Source organism: Apteryx rowi, unplaced genomic scaffold (assembly GCF_003343035.1).
Source record: "Apteryx rowi isolate R43461 unplaced genomic scaffold, aptRow1 scaffold_142, whole genome shotgun sequence".
Classification (NCBI taxonomy): domain Eukaryota; kingdom Metazoa; phylum Chordata; class Aves; order Apterygiformes; family Apterygidae; genus Apteryx; species Apteryx rowi.
In genome coordinates, this window is record NW_020447664.1 from 1165478 (window position 1) to 1180169 (window position 14692).

The 14692-nt window shown below is 38.7% G+C and overlaps 1 protein-coding gene across 1 annotated transcript in view; it reads right to left on the reverse strand.

Annotated features, from left to right (window-relative positions):
- Positions 1-13123, reverse strand: part of CPB1 (carboxypeptidase B1) — a 22036-nt gene extending 8913 nt beyond the window's left edge. Inside the window, exons 1-9 of the mRNA XM_026058095.1 lie at positions 11900-13123; positions 11719-11794; positions 8868-8992; positions 6287-6386; positions 4567-4668; positions 3686-3787; positions 1646-1756; positions 1460-1550; positions 622-824 (exon numbers count right to left, since the gene is read on the reverse strand). Of these exons, the coding sequence (XP_025913880.1) occupies positions 622-824; positions 1460-1550; positions 1646-1756; positions 3686-3787; positions 4567-4668; positions 6287-6386; positions 8868-8992; positions 11719-11794; positions 11900-11970 (981 nt within the window). The 5' untranslated portion in view covers positions 11971-13123. The remainder of the gene's footprint in view (positions 1-621; positions 825-1459; positions 1551-1645; positions 1757-3685; positions 3788-4566; positions 4669-6286; positions 6387-8867; positions 8993-11718; positions 11795-11899) is intronic.
- Between the last annotated feature and the right edge of the window lie 1569 nt (positions 13124-14692).

The window sequence follows — 14692 nt, forward strand, 5'->3', positions numbered from 1 at the left end:
GAAAGGCCTCAGAACTGAAACTTCTTCCACCTGTTATGTGTCTAGCTGGTTTCATTTTACTTTTGACAAAAACTGCCTCACTGACCTCAACCTGTATCATTCTGTTCGATAGCAGTTTCACCATTTTACTTAACTGAGAACTAAGGTGCAATAGGAAGTGTTAGAGATTCTTAGGTGTTGTTGATGATACTAGTTTGATTGTTTCTGTATAGTTATTACCTATCTATCAAGCTGTTATCTTGCCTTAGAGCGTAATGTTTCTGTGTAATGTATTGGAGCCCCATACACAGCAACCTCTTGAGTCAGGAAGGAGCGGTGCAGTGTAACAGTGGATTTCTGTATAGCTTAACTGGAAGACAAACCTGTCCTTAGGGCAAATTCATTGTGTGTGTGGAAATTAAAAAAAGGCTCTTGAGTTTATCCTGTACTTGAACTATCTTGAAGCTATAATGGATTCTCTTGTTCTTGCTGTGAGAGACTAAAGTATTTCCAATAACTGGCAATACAGATTTTTTTCCAGATGTGCAAGAAAATGCCTCAAGTTAAACTGACCTAAATAGCAAGTGATCATTTTAACTGGTTCTTTTCATTAAATCAAAATGACAAAGAGCTTCTACTCACCAGTTCCTCATAATTCGCTGGGTATTTGTAAGTATACGAATAAGGAAACAGAAGCAGCTGTGAATAGGAGTGAATAGTGAAGTATGCCTTGATGGTAGAAAGATGTTCACGAATAAAATCAGCCAAAGCCTTGGTCTCCTTTTCAGACTCAGGTGCATGGCCACAGTAAGTGGAATCACAAGCTCTTTTTGATGCCCCAATAGCTGAAAAGAAGGGTGAATTTAATGAATATTCAATGAAAGAAATTTGGTTGTTGGGAGAGTGGTGATGTTACACCACTTTCATGGATAAGCCTTGGAAATTCTAGTGAATCTATGGAAAATGGCACACGTGCCATTTCTGAGGAGAGAATATTTTATTGCATAGTTAAGACACTGGGTAGCATGATGCAGTGTTCAGGAAATATTTCCTGTACAGCAGGCATACTTGGAAAGACATGACTATTGATGTAAATCCCTCTATTATCGAAGTCATTTGGCATATGATTCACTTCAGTACTTGAACAATCCTTTCCTTGCATGTCTTTCCCCTTTCTAGGATGCTCCCAGGAACCAGGCAAGTGGAACCAATCAAGAGAAACCCCTCTCCCACTGAGTGAAACCAATCAAAAAAAACCTAATGTTCACAGAAGTAGCCCTACTAATGACCCTCATAACCAAAGTCTGGTTTTGGCTCAAAATTGCCCTAAGAAATTGAACGTAGGCTCCTCCACAACACTATACTGATGGTTTTCACTGGAGCTTAAGAGGGACCATCATGCAGTGAAAATCCATATGTAAGTATCTTGACTGTTGTACCTCTGACTGGTAGTTTGCAGCTATTGTTAGGAGACACTTACTGCACCACCCAGCGTTAAAATTCCTGTTGGGATCAGTACCAATGCAGATGCTGCCAGCATTTTTAGAGCGTGTCTTTCTCCACATGCGGTCCTGAAATAGAATGGTTAAGTGCATATCAAAATTAAGAGAAAGTTCTAGCAGTTGACTTGGTCAGCAATACTCTTGAGAAATAAAAATGTACTTACATTTGTCCAAGTGTAAATGTAGCCATCAATATTAAGAACAGGCAGGATGTAGAAGTCCAAACTGTCGAGAAGTTTGGTCATGACACTATCTTTTCCATAGGTCCCAACAGCCTAGTTGGAAAGAAGATGACAGAGCTGACACTTTCATAGAATACTCTCCCTATCTCCTGTCACCTTAAAGGTTTTGCTTTAATTTGTGTGAAAAGGAAAAACACTGTTCCCATTTCTGATATGTGTTGTGCAGAGAAATTTCTTCAACAACCAAAACTGTCGAGAATACTTGCAAAGAAAATTCTTACACACTTTTACACACTTTTCTAGACACATGCTTTGCATAATACATGTAAGAACTCCTGCCATGAACCTGTATGTCTTGATTCTTTGTGACCTGCCACTTTGTGCACTTGTTCAGATTTCTGTCAGTGTTGAGTGAGCATGCATTGATCACAGAAATGTACTCTAAGTAGTATGTTGCACCCATGTTTCCTTTACTCTACACAGATGTAAAGGAAAGCACAGGGTGCAATGTAATGGAGAAATGGTATCTATTGTCCTTTAGCTAACAAGCGGAAAGCTTGGATGTAGAATCTGCAAAAGTGGGTTTTCATCACTAGAACTGATGCTTCTTCCTGTTTTTTTTTTGGGGGGGAGGGGTTCCATATTCCTCTAGTTTTTGACTTTCATGTCTAGAAGACATCTTAGATGAACTTCAGATGAATCTCAGAGGACTGCGCTTTTAAAGCACTTCTGCCTAGCCATGCTTGGAACCACTGTGCAAAGCCACTACTGGTGTCAGGTATATCCATGAATTAAGCGGCCAGACAGAGAAAATGTCAGCTGTAGTGACGTGAATTGCTAAGAGAAAAATGATAACGCATACTGTCTGCAGCCTTATTGAGAGAAAATGAAATCACATTCCCATTGACTCCACTGAGATGCCACTTTCAATTTCCACTGCTCCTTGCACAAAACCGCATGGCTGTCTGAGGAGACAGAGATTACGCTTGCCACCAATTTCTGTGCCAGCATGGCTCACTGAAGTACTTTGGCTTTCCTTTACTCAGGTTTTAAATACCAGCTGCTGCTTCTGGTTTTTAAAAAACTTCAAGCAGGAGTTCTTACAAAATTTTAGACTCAGTCAGTGAGTTGTTCTGTGAAGGTGATTGATTCCCACCGCTAAGCTGAGGGAGAATACACCTCTTCTCTTGTAGAGACAATTCTGCAGCATTTAATAACTCCTAACTGCTTAATAGTGGTGGCAAGGAGCAGGAAAAGAAGAAGGAAGTAAAATTGTTCCATTCAAAGGCTGAAGTTTCCCAGCCTGAAGTGAAGCTAATTTCACCGCCTGTGAGTCTTTTTTAAAATATATCACTTCATGTTTTAGAAGCCATTCTGTGCAACCTAAAGTGACAGCTCAAAGGGATGTATATGGGCAGTACTTCTGTCTTCCTGAGTGGAGTGTAGAGAGATGCAGCTATAGTCTTCCTCCTCTCTTGGGTACGTTTCCTTAGTGCACCCTGCCTTTGCTTCACCGAGAGTAGGTTTCCATCCTCTCAGTTGTCTCACTGAGCAAGCCTGACTGCCACGAGTACAGGACCTGAAGCTGTGGGAACACAGCCCTTCTGGCACACAATCCATTGCCTTCTGAAGTTGCCCTCAGTTGCCTTATTCCTTACGCCTTATGACTATGTAAAGAGTATGACTTGATTTATAGTGTTGCTAGAGCCATTTGCATGTTTCCCGCCTTTCTCTGACTACAGGTGCAAAGAGGAATCTATAGATTGCATAAGTAACCCTTTTAGTTTCAGTACCTCTTACACAAGCTGAAGGAGTCTTAAACTTCTCAGATTAAAAGGCCAGCCATTAAGATGTGTTTTAAATCATTATGCCCTAACCATCTGAGGTGAGAGAAGGGATGTGCAGATGTATTTAGAGGAAAAAAGGCAGTCTGCAGTGGCTTCAGTCCTTGATTCTAACTTAAGAGTCTCTTAAAAAYAGTTGCATTTTGTAAAATATTTTTTCATCATTAAGCTTACTGACTTCTTTCACAAACCACTGGCAGAAAGCAGGGGAGATCCATTCTCTTGCATGGAAACCACAATCCATAAAGATGGCCTTCTTATTTGTACCACTTTTTCCCACCTAGGGAAAACAGCAACAACAAAAAAAATGTCGTGAACAAAATAATTTGTTTGCAGAACAAGTCAGTCAGATTGTTGACCTAAAGAGCAAAACTTAATATAAGTACTGCATTTGTTGATTAAATGAAAATCTGTGGACTGCTCTCAGCTATAGCTGACCATGATGTTTCAGCTAAAACCATACAATCCTAATAATTTTGTTTTTATTAATGCAGTTTGATTATTTGATTATTGATTATTCTGCACTGTTGATATATTTTCAGTAGTGGCTCTAATTGTTGATCCGGTTTTTTGGATGCTAGATTATAGTAAAAGCTTCTGCAATTTGGGGCAAATAATCTTTATCCTTTCATCTTTATTTAATTCATTGTATTTTATTTATTCACAAGAGTTATGCCAAAAATTATCTGGTGAAGAGATGAACAAATTTGTTGCCAATTGCTAGAATGTCTGACATTCATGGATCCTCTTAGAGTAAATGGGTTTACAAACAACATATGGAGGGAATATAAAAGTAGATGATAATTTACATTGCTCACGGAAATGTTGTTAAATTTATATGTATGAACTTCCACATAATTCATTATGCCCTTCTTTTTTAATTTATATCTTAAACCAGAAGGTGCAAAAAATCACGGTAGAGGTAGTGCACAAAATATATTTGATTTCCTGCAAAATTTATATTAGTATGTTAGCATTAGCGATGATTTAATAAACATCATAATCTTATGGAGGTTAACAGGAGAAAAGAGTCTGGCACAAAGAAATCAATGCACTTACTTTGAGAAGGTACATTTGCCGTCCTTCATATGTTTCCCCAATTACACTGCGAGAGACAAGGTCTGGGTTCTGAGCAGCAATATCAGCGGTCCAAGCAGCAATCTGTTTAATAAGGAAGTTAAATTTATTGATGTCTCTGTGCTCAGGTTCAGAATGATTAATTCAAAGACTTCAAGCCAAAAGGTCCTTCTGAGCATCTAACCTGACCTAATATTTAATACAGTTTGTAGACCTCCAAGAATTAATTCCTGCTTGTACTAGAGCTATATTATTTGAAATATATCCAATCTTAAATTTTTTCAGTGATAGTGCTCCATTACAGACCGCACCAAGCTATTCCAGTCACTGATTGCCTGAATTAAGATTTTCCTAATACGAATTTGTCTAAATCCAACTTCAGTCATTGGAGTATGGCTGGTGAATTACAAAAGCCTTTCAGTATTGAATGTTGATCCTGTATAGTTCTTATAGATGATGACCTTGTCAGCCCTTAAAGACGACTGTTTTCCTTGTTAAGCTAAGTAGATTGAACTCCTTAAATCTTCTACATGCTGTCATGTTTTTCAGTTTCATGGCTCCTCTTCATCCTTGAACTGTTGACAGAAGCACTGGACAGGAATTTGTAGGAACAGCCACCAATGCCGAATACAGAAGAGAGAAAAATCTCCTTCAATATAGTCATTATTTCCCTGTTTGTATATTAAGGGAAGTATAAGCAGCATTTACTATCTTACTATTGGAAGAAACTCCCTTTGTTTCATGTGCCTTCAGAAGCTCACAAAAAAGCGGTCATATTCACACAAAAAAGCGTTTCCTGCCCAAAGATCTATGATCTAAGAAAAAGACAAGAGACAGCAGACACATACAGACAGACTGGCAAGGGAATACTAGAAATAGTGGTTGACATTATTGGTGTTGGTGGTTTTTAGCATGCCAATAACCTAAGCAGAGTCAGAGGAGCTTTTGTTCTTATTTTTAAATAGCCTTGAAAAAGGAGAGGTTTTTTTTCTTTTCTTAGGAGAGTTCTGGAGGAGGAGAATTGATTAGTTCTTGTAGGCTTTCTATAAATACCACCTGGAGAGGAAACACAAATGTTCTTGTTTGAAAATGTATCAGGTGGTCAGTAGAGCAATGATTAGCGCAAAAATGCAAGATTTTTGCAAGGAAAGACATGAAAGGGAGATTCTCCTACTTTTAAGTACAAGAACTGTCATGCAATGAATGAGGGGGAGCCACTGCAAAGATGTGAAGTGAGGGGTGCCATTGTCAAGGTTACACATCAGGAAAAATCAGCATGGCTGTGAAGAAAGGAAGGAATAGGGGAGAGCTTATGGTGGATGAAGAAGAGGTAGAATTGGGGCAGGGAATAGAATCAAGTTGTAAAAAAACTGTTTAGCAGAGGAGATAGGAGAAAGAGGGAAAAGGAGAGAGCAAATTGGTAATGAAGCACATCAGCCTGATCACTGAATTTCTACCAGAGATTCCTCGCAGTGTTGTGAGCAGAAGAGGAGGAAATTGGTGTAGGGGGATGGGTTGTCCAGATTGTCCCTGTGATGAGTGATAAAACTAATGGAGGAGAGACAAGAGTTTGGAGAAGGAGTTATATTAATGAATGGAACAGAAGAGGAAGAGGGAAGAAGGATGGAAGCAAATCAGAAGCCATCTTGGCTACATAGGCTAAGGTACTGAGTCAAAAAAGTGGCACACTTATAGACCTTACCGTGTCCCATTTGTTGTACTTCTCATAGCTGTGACCAGCAGCATAAACTTTGCGGTCAAACTGAGCATCCACTGCAGTCTGCAGGTTGTCAATCAGAACTCTACAATGAGGCACCGTAAAAAGTGTGAAGAGAAACATACCATTTATTAGCAGAAGAACAGGCATGAGGTAGATATTTCAGGGTCTGCCCAGAATTATGGCCRTGTGGATTGTGAAGTGAAATGTAGGGGATTTGATTTATGCATTTGAAAATAATATATATTAGGTTCAAGTTTCAACCTACTTCCTGTTTCATCCTTGCTGCCAGAATGATCAGGGAGCAATAGATTCCTCTGAACTAGCATCTGCCTACCTACTCTGACACTAACAAACCTTCAGGATGATGATGGTTTGGTTTAGAAAGAGTGGCAATGCTAAGAGATAGTGTGTGTAGAAAAATCTCTGATCTCTGTATACAAGATCAGCTCTGTTTTATCTCCTGCTGACCTCATGTTGCCAGATTGTCTCTGCCTACAAGAGGAAAAGGGCCCTCTCTTGAACCGATGGCCCTGAAGGACAACTAAATTGCAGCAACATAACACCCTTGGGGAGCAACACACGGATGTTTGCCTGATGAAACTTCTCTGTCAAGCCAAACTTCCAAAGTTTAGGAGTGGTTTGGTAGCTCTGTTGCAGATGGGATGATCTATCCTCCAAGTTGCTCCACAGCCTATGATATGAGCTATTAAAGTAGAAAAGCACCATAGCAAGATAACCCCAGTATCCTGCCTGCCATTGGCTGAATCTCTCCCATGAACCTTTCCTAGGGACTGAAACAAAGACACAGCTCATCATCAAGCATATTCTTGAGGACATTTTGCTTATATTTCAACCTTGGCTATAAAAAAAAAATGAAGTTCTCTCGTTTTTCCAGTGCTTGTCTTAACATTCTTGCAGAACTTACTCGTAACTTCAGGACATGCCCTTGATCACTTGTGATTTGGATATAAGAGCAGGAGGCCAATTTGTGAGGTACTACCAGCCTTCAGAACAAACAGTGCAAATGACTACATTGACATGATGTCATGGCACTGCAGCTACACTTCAAAAGAATTATAACTGCTTGGGCTGCCACAAGGACACTCCACTGAAGTTTGTCAGGGACACCTTACAGACATTATGGCCTTTGCAATTGAAAGATTTGTGCATGAACCTGAGGGAAATTGTGTATATTATAGGAAATATTAGCACATGTAGAGTAACTCCTCCTTTGCCAAAGAGGAAATTCTACTGAAATTGGAGTCTCATGCAGTATGTGCGCTGTGGCACTACTGAAAACAATTTCTTTTAGAAAGTTTCTAGACTTCCTTCCCCAAGTGGTATCCAAATCAGACATTTAACACAATGTATGGGGGCCAGTAATTTTAGGGATAGATTATCCTTAGATTTAGTAGATCATAAAAGCTATGTTTGATGAGAACTGCATGATGTAGGACAAAGGAGTTTGATCTAGTGGCAACAACATGGGCTTGAGAGCCAAAAACTCTCTGCACTGTCTGCCAAATGAAGTGAGAATCTGATCAAGTAACACTGACCTTCAGTGTCTGGGTACAGTGATGTTGAAAGAATATCCATTACACCTGGAAGGAGCCTGCTAATCAAGCTGGGCCAAGTCAATTTGTAATGCTCAGCTGGGGTTAAAAAAGCAATGAAGACAGCCAGCTCTCCTTTCCCCCCGCTGGCCCAAAGTCAACTTGTCATCCTGGGTTAACGGTTGAACAGTTACTGGAAGATACGAAGTGTGAGCTGTTGCCTGGTCCTCTTCTCTTCTCCTTACCCTCTCATCAGTGCTACTCACTACAGTGCTTCTGTTGTCAGGCATGTGTAATGGCAGCGACAGTGTGGTCTCATCCCTCCACTTATGCTGCGGTTGTATTCAGTCATGGAAACCCAGGACTTTTTTACTTCTGGGTACTATACTTAAGAAATATTTAAGCCAATTAAAAGCTGTCTCTGTGGAGAAATTCCTGCCACAGATCTGCTGCGTGACTCGAGTAAGCCCAAGGCTGTCCTGGGAATCTGATCTCACCACTCCCTCAGCCCTTCACCTGGCAGCTGACTTCTCTTTGTCACTGGTTTATTTTGCCCCTCCAGCTATTGTTCTCCAGCTTAGAGAACTTGGTGGGGAGTCCCTCATGCTGGCCCTTGAGACTCTGTTTTCTAGCTTCGGTTCCCTGAGGTTACTATGCAAACCTTTCTGGTGCTCTTTCTAGTCCTCTGCTGCATTTTATCTTCACTGGAAAATGTTTCTTGCCCCACCCTGTCCCACCCCAGCATTCTGCAGTGGGCTTTCACTTAGAGGAAATTCCTGGCAATATGTCTGCTTCGTGTTTCCTCTCACCATCAAGGTTTCACCTCACTCCCTTAAACCAGAGCAGCTACACTCTGAACAATCATAGGAAAGCTGAATCCAGGAGAGGCATCCACAGGAGGCAGGAAGTTTGTGACAGGAAGATGAGCTATCAACAATGAAAAGATTAAGCACATTTTCCTGGTGTTTAATCTCCTTCTATTTAAAATACAGCAATGAGAACAAACTTACCTGTACTCCATTTTGTTTTGTGCCAAAAGATTTTCAACCTCAAAAGACCTGTCAGCTTCAACTCGGAAGTCAACCTTCATTTTTGGCTTTACCAGTGTGACAGAGTCTGGCTGCCAAAAGTCAACCTGAAAGAAGGCCAAATGAATATATATATAAATATATACATATATATGGCTGTGATTTTTTTTAGGTGGATGTATGTGCGATGGTGATGTTGATTGTGATCAATATACCAAAGTTCATTCCCACCATATTACACTGACCTGATCTTGCTTGCCAGAAGTATCAGCGTAAGATTTCATTGGAAATTGATGAAGAAGATTTTGTTAGGCCCTGCAACCTACCTGGCACGTTTCTGGAGATGGCAGTGACAGTTTCACAAAGGTCCCAATTCAAAGCATTGAAGCACAAGCTTATGAGCTTTGAACTGAGGCATCGAGTGGGAGCAGCACACAATGACTTGAAGACAAGATCCAGAAAGTTTGTAAGCCCACTCAAGGTATAATGCATAAATGCCAAGTATTAACTCGTTTTTCGGACTGTCTCAATTTGGAGTTTTTAGTTTGCTTAATAGAGACTACACTGATCTTGCACAGTGCTAATATCAGTGCTTGGTTTCCAGACTTGGGATGCTCTCACAGATAAAAGTCCAATTCCTTGATTTCATTGCAAGGGTTATGTGTATAAGGATGATAGATGTGGCATCTGAGTTCATTGCAGACCCAGTATGAGCCTCAGTAGAGCACTATTTATGTTGCACAGATATTGAGATCCACCTCTGAGCTGCTGCTAGCAGGCTTAAGTAGCAAGTGCATACACATGTAAAGGGTGTGTGTTTTGCCTGAATCTGAACAGGTGTACTTTGCATGTGTAAAGGTTACTAATCTGAGTAAAAATATTTAAATACACTTTCTCCTTGATATCTAAGCACTGAACATAAAATTGTTACCTTAGGAGTGTAATAATATAAACAGGGAGCACAGTCATCTATATATACTATGATAAATTGGTATTCCCAGTTTAAACAACCAGAATTTTCTTTCCTGACATTTGAGATAATTAACCCTTTTTATGTTTTAATTGCCTTCTTTTAATGCTTTTTTTTAACATCTTGATCATACCAAGTACCATACCATTCCTTAAATGGGACACTGCTTATAGGGTGGTTTCATCATAATCAGTCATCTCAAGTGTGACATAAAGTTATCTTTTCATTTTAAAATTGAAACAGAAAAAAAAGACAAGCATCAGCCTAAATCAAACTGCAGGTAGCTCTGAGTAAAAAGATTCTGAAGTTCATTTGAACGAGTCTTTTTGATGCAAAGATGACTGGAGTTTTTGAACATTGTAGAGTCAGTATTACCACTTCTTAATGAGCAGGTCTGCTCTGCATACCCTGTACATTTTTTTTCTATCATTATGGCATACCAAACAGATACAGATTTATGAATGATGTGCAAAAATTATAACTATCTTTTACAACCTCTTTCATTCTTTATACACATTTTATTGGAGGTTTTAGCCTACAGGCATTAGACAACACTGGACTCCCAACTCTGCAGTAGCAGGACACTACATACATACTTTACGTAAATCAGCTAAGAAAGACTGTTGCTATGAACCAACTCTGAACACTGATGTTGATATGAGGGATCTGTGCCTTCAGAGGATGGTGTTCAGTTCAGGGTGGACAAGTGACAGCACTGCTAGCATTTTCCATATTTTTGCTGAAGTCAGCTTCAAATCCTTTGTGTTTAAAGTCCTTATTACAGCCTGAAAGTAAAGCTGGTTTGCCAACCTAATGCTTTCTCAGCCTTTCATCTCATGAATGTAAAGGAAAGTGGGGCTGGTGGGCATAGCCACAAACTATGCATTTTTGAGTGAGATGACTATTCCAGGATACATTACTAAGTCAGACCTGACTGACTGCTTTGTATAACAATGGTAGTTCAGAGATCTTTTCTTTGTTTAAAAGAAAAAGAAAACAAACAATCCTTCAGTTGAATTCCTTTATAGTACACACTTAAAAGCAAGCATGGTGTATTAATTTTCTGAGTTAGGAGAAGGAGGCAGCAACATGTCAATAACATTTTTCTATAGAATGCTCTTCCAGCATGCTATACTAGCCTGTTGATAATAGTCCTCCACATCTGTACTTCATTTAAACTACTATCCTTTCATCCTACAGATAATGGTGTCTTTTTCACCAACAGCTATTTTACAACATCAAAGCTTAAGAGAATATTGAAAACACATTTGCTGTCTTTATTGTTTTTTCTCATGTCACTGTGTCATCATATATCTACATCAAGGCCATTAAGAAACATGCAGCTTGACTGAGGAGAAAGAAAGCTTTAAAGGAAAGTCAGAGAAGAAAAGATGACATGAGAGACTAAAGGCTAGAGAAAAGTTCAGTTTGTTGAGAGCGTGGATTTTTAGACTATTTACATGAGCAAACTGTTTTGCCTATAATGGTAAAAGTGCTGATACTTGGAATATCTATGTTTCCCCTAATACATTCTTGAAAGTATTCCACACTGAATATATCATTTGGGATTAATTTCTTCAATTAATAAAAACTGGTAGGCACGTTGATATGCAGACTGAGTTAGTTACTCTTTCTAGGAAGAAATTGGAATGTATTTGTTTGTTTGATTCTGGCTTTATCACCCTGTCCTGTTCCTTCTAGAGAAACACTCTAACTGACCTGAATGGAATCAGAATTGGGGCTGTAATTCAGCAGCATGACAGGGTGTGGTTTTTTTTTTTTTTTTTTGAGATATGCATTAGTGAAACAAAAGGAGAAATATTCCTTTCAAATGCAATGTAGCCCCTTCCCCAAGTTCTTTACCTGCATGCTGCTGGCAAGGGCATTGATGATTTCCACCTGTTCTTCATTCTGTGGAATCACACGAAACACCTTCTGGCTGAAAGGGGAGAGAAAGATTGGATTTAAAACAGGTAGGTCAACTGAAAGGATTTTGCTCTTGAAAAGGAAGATTTATAAATATAAACTTGATGTCTATTCTTACCCATCAAAGGCAAGATCCTGCAGCTGAGCAGAAACAGCTGCAGTACCTATGAGAACCAAAAGCGCCCACATTTTTCTTTAAAAGAAAATACAGGGCTTTCAGTTCTTCTAGGCTGCTTTTATAATCTGTTTTGTACTGCTCTTTATTGATTATACACCAGAAAAGAACACTGATCAACTGATGGCCTTCTTTTATTGCATGCTATTTATAACGTGTTTTTACTCCACACCTGTGAAAACAGTTGCAAGTCTCAAGGGTGGTTAAGGAATATTACTGCTTGAACTGGATAAACACATGATATCAAAAAGTGAACTTAATTTACTTTGTTCTTTTGTGGATTTTGATGAACAATTTTAGTGATTTTTTTTGCAATCATTTGGTTGCTGGATTACAAGCTTTACTTTATAATGCTTCATGGTTGCCTTATGTAAAGGCAGATATCTGTCAAGTGGTGTTGCTGTGACTGGTCCTCTTAATGACACAACATTGTCACTGTTCCTGAGTGGTCTGGGTCAAACTCGCACAAAGGAAGAGGAAATGCAGTTTGTATGTATGAATTATCACTTTTTTTTCCCAACAAAGAAGAAAGGTACTGAACTTGTTCTTTGCTCAGTCATTTCACTCAACGTCCTGAGTAAGCCAGATCTATATAGAACTGAGGGTGTAGAAATTTCTTGTCATAGTGGGGTTGTACATATAGTCCACGTAAATCAATAAATTCACTGATTCCTGCATATCGTCCAATTAAATCATGTAAGGATCAAAGAGCTAAATGCCCATTAAATTATATGCAGGCAAAGAAGGTTAAATGAAATGTAGTCATACAATACCATTTTCAGATTTGCCTCTCATGTGCTTCAACTGTTTAAAAAACAATAGTGTATTTGCCTCACTGAACTTGCACTTGTTTACTTTTCATTAATGTGTTCTTGGCATTAAATGTAACATTAATTGTCTGTTGATGCTGTGTCCTGAGGTGACTGATGTTTTTGACAGGGAGTTCCTAAATACAGCAGTGTATAAATATATAAAGAACAGAATTTATGAGCTCAGTTCTGCCCTCTGCTATGCCTGAGTGACCAGACAGATTCCAGGGGTTCGGACACGGATATTCCTGAAGATATTCTTTGACCCCAAAATAGCTGTCTGCTATTTTGCATTTTGGGTCTGAGCAAGAAATCTGCATATATGCATACCATATAATAAGTGAAAATTTATTAGAAAATTAAGTATATTCATCTCAGATTAAAAGATACAGTGACAGTTTCGAAGTGGAGAAAACTGAATTGTTGATGACTGTTTTAAGAATGAATGTGGTATCAGACTGCACTTAGCTTTTATGAGGTTTTCTGGAACCAACTCAGCAAAGCTGCAGCAACCTTATATACAGAACATCCTATAATTTTTTTTTTCCTTAATAAATGCAGGAATCTATGCTTAACAGTATAACCATGTAACAGTATAACATGATGAATGTGTTCCTAAAAGAAGATTCCAGAATTGCACTGAGCCTATTTATTCAAAAGCTATGTTTACCAAATCATAGGGTTTGAACTTACTTTACAATTAATGACCTAATTTATAGCACTGCAGGCTCYTGCCCAGCAATAACCTTATTTAGAGTCAAATCTCTGAAGAAGGATGACAGCAGGGGTTATTCTGACAGAGTGCCAAAGCAATACTGCAAAGTGTTCAGAAGTTTTAAATTTAAGATGATGAGATCTATGATATTAGATAAAATGGTCTGGTCCTATGAACACTCGAAGACAATAATGTGGAGGTGATCAAGCTCAGAACTTGCAATGAATAAATGATCACAAGAAGTAATCAAACAAATTGCGGATGTCATCATTCCCTGTTGAGTGCCGAGAAGCATCTCGGAAATAGAAGACTGCCAGACTTCAATGCTTGAATTTACTTTTAAGAAATTCTCTGTGCCTTTTCATGCAGTTGGAGATTTTGTTTTTCTTTCTCCAAACAATCACTAACACAGCATTACTGCCATCAGTTACCACTGAGCTGGCATGCTTTACAGAGTACTATAATTTCTGGTGGCTGTCTTTGCTGTTTCCATCACAGACTAGGCCAGAAAAAAACAATGATCGGGAATCTTACTGAAGTGATTCATTTTGCATCTCAGGGTTGATGATTTTGTGTCAGATTAGCTCATAAACTAGCTCTAAACACTGTCTTGTTTTCTAACTGTATTATATAAATGTTCAATATTTGTATGAAAACAGGGCAGCATAAAGATAAATAAAATAGCAAATTAAATTTGGTTAAGCCATCTGTTCCTTTTATCATCTGATTACAAGCCAGCAGCACATCAGTTGGCCATGGCTGAGTAAACCTTGGCCTTTAGTACATAATACTGAATACAAAGGCTAGCATTGGCTATCTCTTTGAAAAGATTCAGAAAGAAGATTTAATTTTTTTAATCAAAAAAGAAAAAAACCCATCTGACTCCCAAAAAGGAAAGTATATAGTAATTTCCATCAGGACATGTATTTTGTCTAATACATAATGGTGAGCACAACTGAAGAAAGTGGCTATCAGCCATTGCAATTTTGTTATGATTTTCTCTTTTTTTGATCATCTAAAAATCAAGCCTTGTGTGTTATTGTCACTCACAAAGAGTATTCCCTGTATTTAGTGACATGAGCTCTAAAGAAACTTTTGATGCTAATAGCTGGCTGTATTCCAGCTGAAATTCATTTTCCTAGTAATTTCTTATTTCAGTTTTAGGAATAGAAATACTGTGGTACTCCACTTTGAAAAAGCTTATGAAAGCTA